Consider the following 14,311-nt stretch of genomic DNA (forward strand, 5'->3'; position numbering starts at 1 on the left):
CCACTTTTTAAAGTTCTGAGATAATCGAAAAAAACTGTTTTGTGAATAATCTATCGAAGATTAAACCAAAATATATTGTACATATAAAATATATGTGTAAGTTACAATATATTTTGGCTTAATCTTCGACATATTATTCACAAAACTGTTTTTTTCTATTATCTCAGAACATTAAAAAGTGGACTTAGTTCCTTTCAACAATAACCGATTCAATTGAATTACAATGCAGTCGTACAAAAAATAGCATATGAAACAGGTCTATAATGTTAGACAGTTATTGCATCCGTCAAAAAATGACTGGTGCAATAAAGTATAACCTTACAAACTAGTTTCATAATATACTAATTTTACTTTACTGCAGCAACATAACACTTTATTTCATATAAATTTTCCTCATTGGCCTTATTAAATACTCTTCGCAGATCTTATTTAAAACCCCTAGCTTTAACAAAGCCCATTTGACAACCAATTTTTAAACATTTACGACAGTCAAAATTAAAAAAAAAAGGTATTAATTTGACAGTGTTTTATAGAGCACTAAATGAACTGTTAATACTGTAAATAACGTTTTCCTAAATTTAACCATAGAGGCTGCCAATGTTTAGCTGACCTTCTTTGGTACATCTACTTTAGTTTAATATCCCATTTTGATAATTTCGTACAATAATAATTTATGTGCAGTGATGATAAAATAAAGGGCACCATGTAGGAAGATAACTATAATTTTATTTCGGTATTTCTCTCCAAATCAGACTTAGTACTAAAAATGATTGAGAATATCATATTGCTCGCATTTTGATGTGTTTTTTTTTTTTGTTATATACATAACCTCACACACCGACATTTCGATGTAATGAAGATTTGGCCTTAAAGATAATGCATATACAAGAACAAAATACAAAGAACCATATAATGTGAAAATTTTAGTGCGAATTACTTTAAAGAATGTCAAAATTCTATGATGCACTTTCTATGCAATAGTAACTAAAATACTGAACATATTCAAAACGTTTCATCAAATTACATTAATTTTATGCATAGTTTTCGGAGATTATACGTTGTCTATCACACTGGAACAAACTGGTAAAAGGAATTACAGATACTCAGTCTTATCACACATCTCCATACTCAATGCTGGATTGTGATGAGCTGCTGGACAAGCGGTACTGTTCTGGCACCGAAGACAATGATAGTCCACCTGGAATAGCAGCTCTATAACGTAAGGGTGAGTAGAATTCTTCTCCCTCATCTGCAGAAGAAGGGGACGGTGGCGAAAGTGCAGCATTGTCCTCTTGTTCTTGCAGGAGTTGTCGGAATTCTTGAATTGACTCATTTAGGGACCACAGCTGAGACAGTAACGACAGGTCTAACTGGCGAAGACCAAACTGAAAGAAAAAACAGCGCATTTGTAAAATTACCCAAATTGTATTCCGAGACGAATTCTACGTCATTTTACATATTATGAATTAAAGATGAATGTTTATCCAGAAATGCTATTTGTTGCATTAAGAAGTACCGGTACGGTATTGCTTAATTCAAGAACTGCAATTTAGCTGAGGGAATATATTAATTCAAGGTTATATTTTGAGTTTCTCTTCATTCCTCTCATATTTAAAGTACAAAGAACTAAAGAATTTAAAAGTAGAAGAAATAGCTTGCAATTCAACAACTTATTAAAAAAATTCAGAATGTACTCTTCCCCAAAGAAAGGATGAGCTGTCTCTAGTCCAGGTGGCAATTCTATGAATTTCAGGAACATTTTTGTTCTGTCTTGTAAGAAGTGGCTATGATCCATTTCGGTTAATTTTAATTTGATATTAATTGGACAGATATGACCATTAATTATTTTTTTAGTTGGTTACTTAATGACGCTATATCAACCACTCGGTTATTTAGCATCAATGAGATTGGTGATAACGAGATGGAACTTGGCGAGATGAGCCCAAGGATTCACCACAGATTACCTGACATACGCCTTATGGTTGGAGAAAACCTCGGATAAAATCCAACTAGATAATCAGTCCAAGCAGGAATCGAACACACGTCTGAGTCTAACTCTGGATCGGCAGGCACACACTTCAGCCAACTGAGCTATGCTGGTGGCTCCCATTAATTATTATGCAAAATAATCATATGATAATATTTTTCACTAGTATAATTTAAGTTTATTTTGAAGAAAATCATCGACGTTGATTATTCAGGATGTGTGCATTTTATATATATTTTTTTTGATTTAACGAAGTAACTACTGTTCGTGGCTTCTGTCTGTGTGAATTTGAAAAATGGATTAAAATTTCCGATGGCTGTGCCGGAAATGTTTACATTAACTGATGTGTTACAGGTACAGTATTAAATATTTTAATGTTAATTATATCTAATTATGTATTTAGTATGGTAATACTCGACATCATTTCACTGGTAATAAATTTCGTCATTGTCGTCATCAAAAGCATCATGTTCACGAAAATAAAAGAGCATTCCAGTTTGTGAAAATGTCCATTTCGAGGCCTGGATCTATAGAGTGATTCATACAATAACATTCGCCGATCCGCCAGCTTAAATAAGGAATGAGATATGATACTAGGAGTGGTAAGTACAATAAGTCTTAAGCTGCAGTGCAGGCCTTCGGGTCCCTTCTTCGTACAAGAGGGGGGGGGGGGGAGGGAGAGAAATCTAGAAGTTAAGTGTTCTCAATTTTATCTGAACTTAACAGAAAAGTCCCTATTTCCTCCCTCTCAGTTTCAGGAATCGATACATGAAAAAAGCTGGAAGGAACTCACCATACAAAAATATTTAAATGTAGTTGTTGTTATTTAAAACCAATTATTCTTCAATGCTTGCTATTAAAATCATTTTAAATTTCGTTATTAAATTAAAAATCACCCCATTTACAACAACATTAAGATCTAAATTATAAGCAAATATTATTTGTTAAAATAAAGCCAAAAATTGACAATTTTCTACATTTCATTATGGTTGGGGAAGGAATAAACATAAGAGCAAAACAAATCATCTCTGGTCAGTTCAGTAAACAAAATACAAATTAAAGAGTTTCTTTCATTTAGCAATCTATTCACTTCTTTGCTACTTGTAAACACATACAAAAATTAGATTCACATTTAAAAAGAATAAATTTTTATAATACTTATCTACTAGGCATACTCATGTGATTCGCTGCACTTTCTACAAACAAATACTTTTTTCTCAGAATGACTCAGTAGCTTACTGTATGAAAGAATTAAGCATTTTTAATAACAACTTATAACCAATTTCCATTAGAATACAAAGTTTTTATCAAATTTCAGGTGTTTTAAGAAATGTTTAAGAAAAAACGTTTTTGGCAAGATTATTTATTTTAATTCTCGGTTGGTTTATTTATTTAATGGTTTCAAACTTTTCTTCTTTTTCCGTAAATCTTCAGTGATACTTTATTGTTTTTATTTATTTTGCAGATGATCTTGTTTTACTAGCAACGTCTGAAGATGATTTGCAATGGTCAGTACATAATTTAAATTTAATAGCTCAAAAATATTCAATGGAAATATCCATTAACAAAACAAAAATAATGGCCTTTTGTGGTAAATACCCAATACCAAGCAAAATTTGTTTAAATAACACAATTTTGGAAAGAGTAGTTAATGAGTTTAATTATTTAGGATATAATTTTTTTTTTGTTGAAAATTTGGATTTATCAGAGAAAGTTGTAAAATTCAACAAATCAATGGGCATCATTAATAGAGTTTTAAAACCTTCATTAGTACAAAAATCAACTCGTACTTGTCTTTTCAAATAATAGCTCGACCAGTCTTATGTTATGGGAGTGAAGCGTGGACTATAAGAACAAAAGATGAAAGCAGACTAACAGCTTGCGAGATGAGATTCATGCACCGAACAGCTGGCTACACTAAATGGGATCGAAAGAAAAATGAAGATATCCTTCAAGAACTTAATGTGTCATCAATACTGGACTATATCTCCAGATATCAGTTAAACTGGAAGGAACATGTCTCAAGAATGGTTTCATCGAGGATCCCTAAGGCAAAAATGAAGTATCGTCCAAATGGGAAATGGTCACTTGGTCGACCTATGAAAAGATGGTAAGAAAATCGCTTTTTCAGGCCGTAACAGTTCTTTTGGGACTAGTACTTGACAGGATGATGATGATGATGATGATGATGATGATGATTTATTTTCTTTCTTTAATTCTTGTCATGTTTTATGTTTTTCACAGACTGTAGCTTTATGATTTGTTGCACAACATAGAGATATTTTGTACCTGTTCTTGTATAGCCCCTGAATCTGAGTTTTACTCGATCAGGCATACTCAATAAATTAAAAAAAATCTTTAATGAATATCTTTGGCTTGTTATAAAAGGCCACCTTAAATAATCGCAGTCATTTGTTTTCATTTTATTACATCAGCCTGACTGAGATGACATGGATATAAAATCATTGTTATTTTAAAACTCATATATCTCGTTAAATATCGGTTCTATACAAATTTTGCTCAGAATAAAACTTGTCGGAAACATTTTTTAAGGTAACTTTTGCTATATAATAATATTCTAAAAATCAACAATAAGGGAGATATTTCGATTTATTTGCTTCAGTCCCCCTTATAACCCCCCCCCCCTTTTAAAGAAAGTATTTTCAATGCCATATAGCCTAAAATCTAAGTGGGACCTAACTTATTTTACATACCCATTTTCGTAGAAATCAGTTCAGCCATTATCACGTGAAAAGATAACAAACTTGCAGACATACAAACAAAAATAAAAAAAAATGCGATTTTCGGTCTCAGGACAGTTCATTACACATGTCAATAAAAATAATTATTTTTGTAAAAGCGAAAATTAGCAGAAAGATTTAGGTTACAGCTTTATTATTAGTATAGATTATTTACAACAAATTAACATTTTTCTTACAGATTTTCAAGTCAGTTTCGAAACGAGTTCCAACAACTAATAATTGAAGACTAGACATAAAAAAGTCCGTAAGTACCTAAAAGACAAATCGCAGAAAACAGAGCTGTCTTGAGCAACTACCAGGCGGTTATACCACAGTCTAATATATACAGTCGCGAAGCTCAATACGTATTAAATATGCAAACATTAGATAGTTGCTCACCACTAGGATCGCTAATATCGCCTCATTACGGGCAATGCAAAATAGAACCGTCACAGTCTATTGTTTCTAGCACCCTCAAAACTCAAGCTTCGCGACTGTATATAGTAGACTGTGGTTATACTTAAACTGATGGTGTTCAGCGTGGCACAGCACAGCATGGACTGTAATGGTCGTAAAAAAAATGTAAAGGTATCCCCATCACACGCCATGAAGGCACTTGGGGGGCCTGGAGGTAGTGCCCTATGCTTTCCATGACCTCGGCACTAGAAGGTCGGCACCACATTCTGACCGCCTTTTACCCTCGGGAAAGACCCGGTATATTCAATTTTATAGAAAGCTGAGTGAACCTCGGGGCCGTTCTGGAAGTTTGACAACGAGAAACATCCCGTCACCAACTGGGATCGAACCCCGGACCGCCCAATTTTTGTTTTTGTAATTTTAATTTAATGTTGATGTTAACTGTATATAGTATTAGTGAAAAAACAATTTTAGACATGTCTCGTCTGTCTGTCCATTCAATAAAACTAAATGTGCGCATGCAAGAAGGTGACCTCCAAAACGGCAAGTTTTCAGGAGAAGGTTAAAACCAAAGGTGGAGAGAAAACCATTTCCTTGGGGGGGAGAAGCAAAACCATAGCATCCCCATATAACGGGGTTATGGGGGACATCATTTACCTCCTCCACCCGTTATAGCTCGACTATGGTACATTATATCGGAATATGATCATTTAATAAAGGTATTTTCGGGGGGCATGTTTCTTATAGTGTTACATCCATATCCGCTATGTTTCGGACCGAGTTGTATAGGGCGTGAACTGTAGGTCAACTACAAATTACAACAGTGCATAACTTAAAACAAGGTCAACTACAAATTACAACAGTGCATAACTTAAAACAATCTTCCTCTTTTTCTCTCTCATGCAGAAACATATGCCTGCATCAATAAAACTACGTAACAGTGCTAACAGAAACTTTTTTATATGAAGTTTACCTTCCTGAAGATATATTATGAAATGTAAACTCTAAATTATTTTATTTAATCTCGTCTTTAACCCGAATCTGCCTAGCGGTACCGTATGGTACCATAGGTACATATAGTAGTTTCCAGCCGCTGTGTTGGCAACAATGATTATTTTCACAATTTCTCATTGTTTAATTTACTCACTGACATTCCAGTCCTTGTTAGGAAAACAATATTTTGAAGTTATTTGGCTTGATATGCGTAGTGGCGTTCGGTAATTATACTCACTTTCTTGAATCACTCAATTCTGGTATCTGTTTGAAGTAAATATGTGAATACATTCAATTAGGATTATAATTTTGAATAAATTCTGATTTCATATATTGGAAAAGGCTTATAGTAAAGCATTCAATTCATGTTTTCACTATAAATATATGAACTGCCAAATATATATGACGTAGAGTTAGTCTGGTACCGTATGGTACCACTAGGCAGATGCCATAGAATTTTGTAAGGAATCGATTTTTTCTCTTTATAGCATTCATATTGATAATTTATTATGGTTCCTGGGACATAACACTTACTGAAGCTGTAAGAATCATAGAGGATGACAGTATAATAATCTAAGTTCTATCTATATTGATCCACCAGACGTCACAGTGAATTCTGATGAAGATTATAGAGAGGAAGATACAGGCGGTTTACATGATAATCTCTTAGGAAATCAATTTTATTACGGTGAAATGCATATGATGTATCTAACTGTGATGAAGATAGTGATGTGACAAATAAAGAAAGTTAGAAGAAATAAGAAAACATAAAGAAAAATTTTTACTTTGAAGAATCGAAAGAGGTTTGAGTCTAAGAATGAAGATGAGATGAGGACAAGAAGTTCAATTTCGTACTCACAAAATACAGAAGGAAAGCGTAACCAAGAAGGAAACAATCAAACTCACACGAAAACCAACTTCATAGATACATGATGAACATCCCCCCTCTAAGAGTAGCATTTTTCCTGTAGTTGACTACACATTTTATAGAGGAAAATAGCCCACAGCATTATTTGAAGTATTCTTTGACTGTAATGTTATTGATTTTATTTTGTAAGAGAAATCCAGCGTTATGCTTTATTTCTAAATGTACAAGGTTTACAAAAATACCTAACAGCTGAAGAAATGAAGTTCTTAATCGGAATTCTTCTCTTCAATGGCTACACTTTTGTACCTAGCAGAAGATGCTACTAGGAAAATGCACTGGACACGCAATGAATTAGTTTACAAAAGCATGTGGTGTGATCGATTTGAAAAAATCGTGCGATTTGTCCATTGTGCCGATAATGCCAAATTTTAGATCGGCAAGACAAAATGTGTAAGCTCCGACTTCTGGTAAATCTGATGAAGGAGAGATTTATGAAAAATTACATTCTGGCATAATGTATGAATTTTGATGAATGTATGATTCCCTATAGACGTCATCCTGCAAACATTTCATCAGGGGAAAGGTTCGGCTTGAATTATGGTGCCTAAACATTGCTTATGGGCATATCTGATATCTTTTGAAATATGCCAAGGGAAGAGGGTAAGTGCAAATGATCACTTTGAATTTGATTATGGTAAATGTGCTGCACCTCTCGTTGAAATGCTCGACAACTTACCACATGATATGAAGAGCCTACCCTTCCGACTGTACGTACTTTGATAACCTGCGAGGACTGACTGACTGATTGACTGGCTGGCAGGCTGTCCTCGTATACTCACACAATGCATTACGAGTGAAGTGGGACTTTGTGTAAAATGTTTTGAAAAATGATATGTAAAATGTTAGGAAGTGCAACTAAACCAAGGAGCATTGAGGTGCGAACCCTTGCTATTTGTAAAAGCTAGCTCCATTGCCCTGTTATTATCATACAAGAAACAAAATAATAAAAGATGGTGAATGATATAGTGAAATTCTTCTGTCATTCAAATAAATAATCTGAAGATAAGAAATCTTGCACACGTATCTGCCTAGCGGTACCGTATGGTACCACCCCTTATCTTTGAAAGTAGACGATTTTAAACAAAACCGAGTTTAATTCCATAATAAGGACGTTAGTTTGAACAAATGTTGAAGAAATTACAAAAATCGCCACATGTCAGAAAACCAGGCAGATTAGGGTTAAGTTTAGCTACCGTACACATTATACCGGGATCACTTTTCTTTTTTCTGCATTGTTGTGCAGTACATCTCCAAGTGGCGGCCTGAACACCTGCAGCCTTCTAACACATGAGTACAGGCTGTTACAAAAGAAACATTACAGTGCTTCCATTCCTCAAAAATGAGGTATAGAAATTCTTATATTTACTTACTTACTGGCTTTTAAGGAACCCGGAGGTTCATTGCCGCCCTCACATAAGCCCGCCATTGGTCCCTATCCTGAGCAAGATTAATCCAGTCTCTACCATCATATCCTACTTCCCTCAAATCCATTTTAATATTATCTTCCCATCTATGCCTCGGCCTCCCCAAAGATCTTTTTCCCTCCTGCCTCCCAACTAACACTCAATATGCATTTCTGGATTCGGCCATACGTGCTACATGCTCTGCCCATCTCAAACGTCTGGATTTAATGTTCCTAATTATGTCAGGCGAAGAATATAATGCGTGCAGTTCTGTGTTGTGTAACTTTCTCCATTCTCCTGTAACTTCATCCCTCTTAGCCCCAAATATTTTCCTAAGCATCTTATTCTCAAACACCCTTAATGTATGTTCCTCTCTCAAAGTGAGAGTCCAAGTTTCACAACCATAAAGAACAACCGGTAATATAACTGTTTTATAAATTCTAACTTTCAGATTTTTTGACAGCAGACTGGATGATACAAGCTTCTCAACCGAATAATAACAGGCATTTCCCATATTTATTCTGTGTTTAATTTCCTCCCGAGTATCATTTATATTTGTTACTGTTGCTCCCAGGTATTTGAATTTTTCCACCTCTTCAAAGGATAAATCTCCAATTTTTATATTTCCATTTCGTACAATATTCTGGCCACGAGACATAATCATATACTTTGTATTTTCGGGATTTACTTCCAAACCTATCTCTTTACTTGCTTCAAGTAAAATTCCCGTATTTTCCCTAATCGTTTTTTTTCTAACATATTCACGTCAGCCGCATAGACAAGCAGCTGATGTAACCACTGGTTACTAACCAGCTGGTGTACAGGATCCAGTTGAGGCGAAGAGAAATAATTATTTCAATAAAAGAAGGGGAGCAAATCATACACTTAGGAATAAAAACAGAGATTACTTGAAGGAAAAACTGAATGAAGTAGAAACAAATAGTAAAAATAGAAATTCTTATACATTCAGAAATTTAAAATAAATATTATAGTACAGACACATGATCTGGAGATATTAATTCATAAATTTAAGGACAGAAATTTAATCATAAACAAAAGCAAAATAGATCTTTTGAGCTCAATATTTTCTAACGTTAATAGAAAAAAAAAAAAAGAGTTCAGACAAGTTTGGGGGGGGGGTGCAGTGCCTCTCCATGCCCCCCCCCTTCCATAACTCCACCTATGGTTAAAACTGATTTGTATTTGTACTTAATGCAAATAAAATTCATTGCTTATAATACCTCAGAAATGCAGGCATTACCATTGTCTATTGATATATTGTAATAAAGAAGTTGTGCAATAAGACATGTGACTACAAATCAGTTTTAACCTTCTCCTGAAAGCTTATCCTTATCCTTTTGGAGAAGTCACCTTCTTGCATGCGTAGATTCAACTTAAATCCAAAGAGATGAGGCATACGATATGATCTCATTTTCGACGAACTTTGCATATTCAATTCAGGACAAGCCACATTAGAAAATAGAGTGATTAATATAATACGGCTCCAAGTCGTTATGGTGAAGAGTTTCGCAGCGTCATGAAGTGATTCTGTGAATCATACGGTCTCCTCGGACTAGCTCAAGGTTACAGGAAACTGAGCTCACGATTTCAATTTGATATTCAAGTCGTGTATAGAACCGAATTGTATTATCTTCTTATGACTGTAGTGACAACTCTCAATTATAATTCCTAAATACTTCCTGCAACTAAAGAAAAATTGATAGGGAAGTTTGATGTTTAAATTAAAATGTACCATAAACTTCATTTTATAATAACTATATTGTATTCAGGAGTATATTTCAGGCCTGGCGGGCCACTATGTTTCGAGGCTTGGTGGTGCCAGGGCACTTTAATGATTTTCACATTATCGTCAAATTTTGCATTTATAATAAGTCATATTTTATTCTTATTTAAACAACTTTATAATGAAGTCTATTCCGCAGACTTAACAATTTCCTATATCTAGATTCGAACCTAAGGATTTCTGCGGAAATGGTAGTAGTAGTAGTAGTAGTAGTAGTAGTAGTAATGGTGGTGGTGGTGGTGGTGGTGGTGATGACGACGACGACGACGACGAAGACGAAGACAACTACCGGTACTACTGAAATCCCAGAGCCAGGGCACTTTTGTATAGAAATACACCACTGATTGTATTTTATTTGCTACTATTACTCATACTGTTTTCTGTTCTTCTCAAACGGTCACAAAATTTAAATACACGATTTGCAAGAAGATTACCCATAATATATGATCTTACAAGGGAAACTTTTCATTGCTCCCCCTTCAAATCTTCAAATTTTAACAAATAACAGCTTATTTTACTGCTCTGGGAGACCTGAATCAGAATGTAAAATCAAAACCTGCCAAAGTTGTGATTAAAAGGGCTTAAATAACGTTACAAGAATCATGAAAAAGTTGTATGTAAACACGTATAGACATGGAATGGCTTAGGAAAGAGATTAAGTTGGCTCAACGGATAGCGTGTAGAGGACCCGTGTTCAAATCGAATACACATCTTGTCATTTTTTTCCTTATAATGTTTTGTTTTCTTGTGTAATCCTTTTTGTTAGTTTTTTATTGTTCTTTTATTATCCGGGTTCTAATGACAAAATACAGGTTGTTATTACTCTAAAGTAAATAAAAGTGTTTCTTACTTATTTTCTTGCGACCAGAACAACATAATTCTGCAATGAATGACAGTGAAATGTTTCATTACTGAACAAATGATCAAAACAACACACCTTGTCGCATATGCTATAACAGATAAATGCCAGAGTGTCTCACTTGAAACATATGTACTATTAATAGTGTAATAAGTCCTTATACAAGTACTCGTCAATAGTGTTGTCTCTTGGGGAACTGGAACACTTCAAAATTTCCGAAATTATCATGCACTAGTTTGCAAATGTCACGAAACGTATTTAACTGATTCATCTAGCCACCAAAATCGTCTCCAATTCAAGATCTAATCCACCGTGCGTTATAAACAAACGGAAAGATCAAGTACATGCACAGCAAGAATCCTCTTGCCAGTTCAGCTAGAACCAGCTGAGGAGAGATGTGTATATTTCTATCAGTATTCAGAAGTTCTGCCTCTACACGTTCTTGTTTTTAAAAGAAAGAAAAAAAAGTAAGAAGTAGCCGGGAATCGAACCCAGAATTTCTACTCGAAAATTCTCGAAAGACGCGCCACTAACCGGTTGAGCTACGCAAACGATGTTACAATTATGAAGTATTGCAGTATGTCTATATGTAGTGACTTTTAACTAGGATTTACGCTCTTTAGAAGCAACTTCGGGATATTTTGAAGGTTGTTTCTTATTTTCGTTTTCAGGAGCTTCGAAATGAGTTATAATCCATTAAATGTAAAAGGGGTGTGATGAAAAGTTTCCCTTGTTAATATATGCGAGAGTACTCCCGTTTGTATCTCTACATTTTCACTCGTTTTTCCCTACCTTATACTATTATTCAATAAATGTTTATATTTCCATTATGCTGATGCCCTTTCATAAAATTTCTCACACGGTTAATTAAACATATTTATCGCGTGCTCGGGACTATGAATTTCTATGTTTGTGTAAGTAGAAACTATGTTTAAATATACGTGAAATTCAAATGGTAATGCAACATCTTATCCCCTTCGCTCTGGATATTACTAGTGGTGGGGTGTAATTTGAAAACCTATGATTTTGTCGCTGTGCCAAGTTTGTCACTGGTTTCGACCGTGACTACAGTTCCAAAATCACAGCTCCGAGAAATCGCCATCTCTGCCTGGTATGTGACTCACAGCGATGGCCACTGATGTATGTATTAAATGACATCTCCAGAGTCCAGACAAGTGCAAGTCAGAAGATTAACTTGAAGGACAATATAACTGGGATCTAATTAATTTTCGTCCCACTCAAAAATTTGACGTAGGCAACTCTTTTGTACTGAACCTACAATGCATTCGCTATATTCTTCTAATCATTCGTAAACATTTTTGAGAGAATATACATGCCCATACATCGCGTTAACACAGCTAAGGGCGTGTCTTGTTTTTAGTATACTCGCCGTACTAATCACTATTGTTTATATGACATGGCACCGGTATATCAATTCAATTCGCAGAAGAGCGATAAACATAAACATCTCTCGAGTCATCATGAGAGACTTTCACAATCGCCAGGAATCATCCAAAAACAAAAATCGCACTGTGAGAAAATCGCTATTATCTGTCACAGCGATTTTTTTCGGTGCTGTCACAGTTCGGAGCTGCGACGGAAAAACGCTTTCACATCTCACCTCTACATACAGTACTACAGTTGGATTAAATTTACTTTATGATTGATACCGGAAGCATGTTTACAGGAATTTATCATGCTTGTTATGGCAACAACAAATCACGATCCGTTCTGAGTTGTGACTTAGTAACGTCGTTGCCAGTTATCTTTAAAACAAAGTCACGCATGTTCGTGCATTTGTATTTCTTCTGCTGTATGGCTTGTGCGTACCAATTTTATTCCCAGCTATCGTAAACGAGTTCGTTCTGTTTTGTAATACACTATAGTTACTGTTAATGCTGTTGTAACTTAATTCACTGTTAAATCTATTTGTTTCATTGTTATTATTTTATTACCGGTATTTATTGTCGTTGTACTGTGCGAGAATTTATGCTGACGCAAAGATATACCGTCAGAACGCGCGCGCATCAAGTGCCGGAAGAATGAAATGTACGGCAACATTGCTCATAGAACGTATCAGCTGGCGATAACACTAGTATTTTTAATCCAATTATGACAGGGCAGTCATGAAGGCTGACAGTAATATCATCACTGTTTTAAAAACTGGAAAATTGGCCGAAAGTCTACACTATACATACCAGTTCCCATGTTTTATAGCGAAAAAACAATAAGTAGCTCTATAGGCGAGGGGTGCGCGCAGGCTAGAGTACAGCGTTGTACAGCGTTGTCACATTGAGTGAGAACATAACTTTTCATTGGAGTTTAAAATGCAAAAATTCGTCTGCTAGTGACAACCTAGCAATACAATGCCAACCAAGCTCGGTGCGAAATTTTTTTATTTGGCGGGACAATGTTGCCGGCACCAGGTAAATCGTAAGCATTTCAAATACTCCGTCATACGCATATTTTAAACATTCTGGTGAAAACTACAAAGTGCTCAACTCAATTGGAACTCATGCTACTATTGAGCCTGTAATGACATCAACATGATGTCACTTCCTGTTTGATTGCCTCATAAGATGGAAACTAGTATAGCTATAATCTCAAGTGTTTTTGACTAGGCCTACTTTTGAAACTCTAAAAACTGGTACCCGGTATGGTTCCATTAAAATAACCTCTTTGTTCGTCGTCTTTATGATGAACCATGCATTGTCAAATTTCGGCATGAGAAACGGGATTGCCCAAACGACGTGTTTGTCCACCGCAAAATTTCACCCTGACTCGCCAGGATTCGGGTCTCCAGCATGGAAACTCGGAAGTCGATTCTGGCTAGTAGACACCGGCAAATCAGACAAGACTCACGCCCGTAACTTGCTTGTCGTCAGGCTTGGGTTCCGGTGACGCTACAAAGCAAGTTAACTTTTAAGACTGAACCCATTCAGCCCGGGTTTTATAGGTTCAGTCCAGGCGGGACCCAAGAAAGCCTGCCTGTTTGCTCGTATTATAAGGTAGAGTGACTTGCATTCACGGAAGCCAGTCTGCGCTGGTTAAGATGAAACAGTATTAGTTTAAAATCTAAGTTCGTTGGCTATTTAGTCACTTCAAAAAATCTTTACTTTATGGTCTAACGCGGCAGAAAATTCTTGATTAAAGAAATATAGTTTTACAATTTATTTCAC

At 35.3% G+C, this 14,311-nt stretch overlaps 1 protein-coding gene across 2 annotated transcripts in view; it reads right to left on the minus strand.

Annotated features, from left to right (window-relative positions):
* Positions 1-706: 706 nt before the first annotated feature.
* LOC138699663 (probable replication factor C subunit 1) overlaps positions 707-14,311 on the minus strand; it is a 233,206-nt gene continuing 219,601 nt past the window's right edge. The window contains exon 2 of one of the 2 annotated variants that reach the window (XM_069825707.1): positions 707-1,385. In XM_069825707.1, the coding sequence (XP_069681808.1) occupies positions 1,113-1,385 (273 nt within the window). In that variant the 3' untranslated portion in view covers positions 707-1,112. The remainder of the gene's footprint in view (positions 1,386-14,311) is intronic. The other variant, XM_069825716.1, reaches the window with a different exon arrangement.

This window comes from Periplaneta americana, chromosome 1 (assembly GCF_040183065.1).
Source record: "Periplaneta americana isolate PAMFEO1 chromosome 1, P.americana_PAMFEO1_priV1, whole genome shotgun sequence".
Taxonomy (NCBI): domain Eukaryota; kingdom Metazoa; phylum Arthropoda; class Insecta; order Blattodea; family Blattidae; genus Periplaneta; species Periplaneta americana.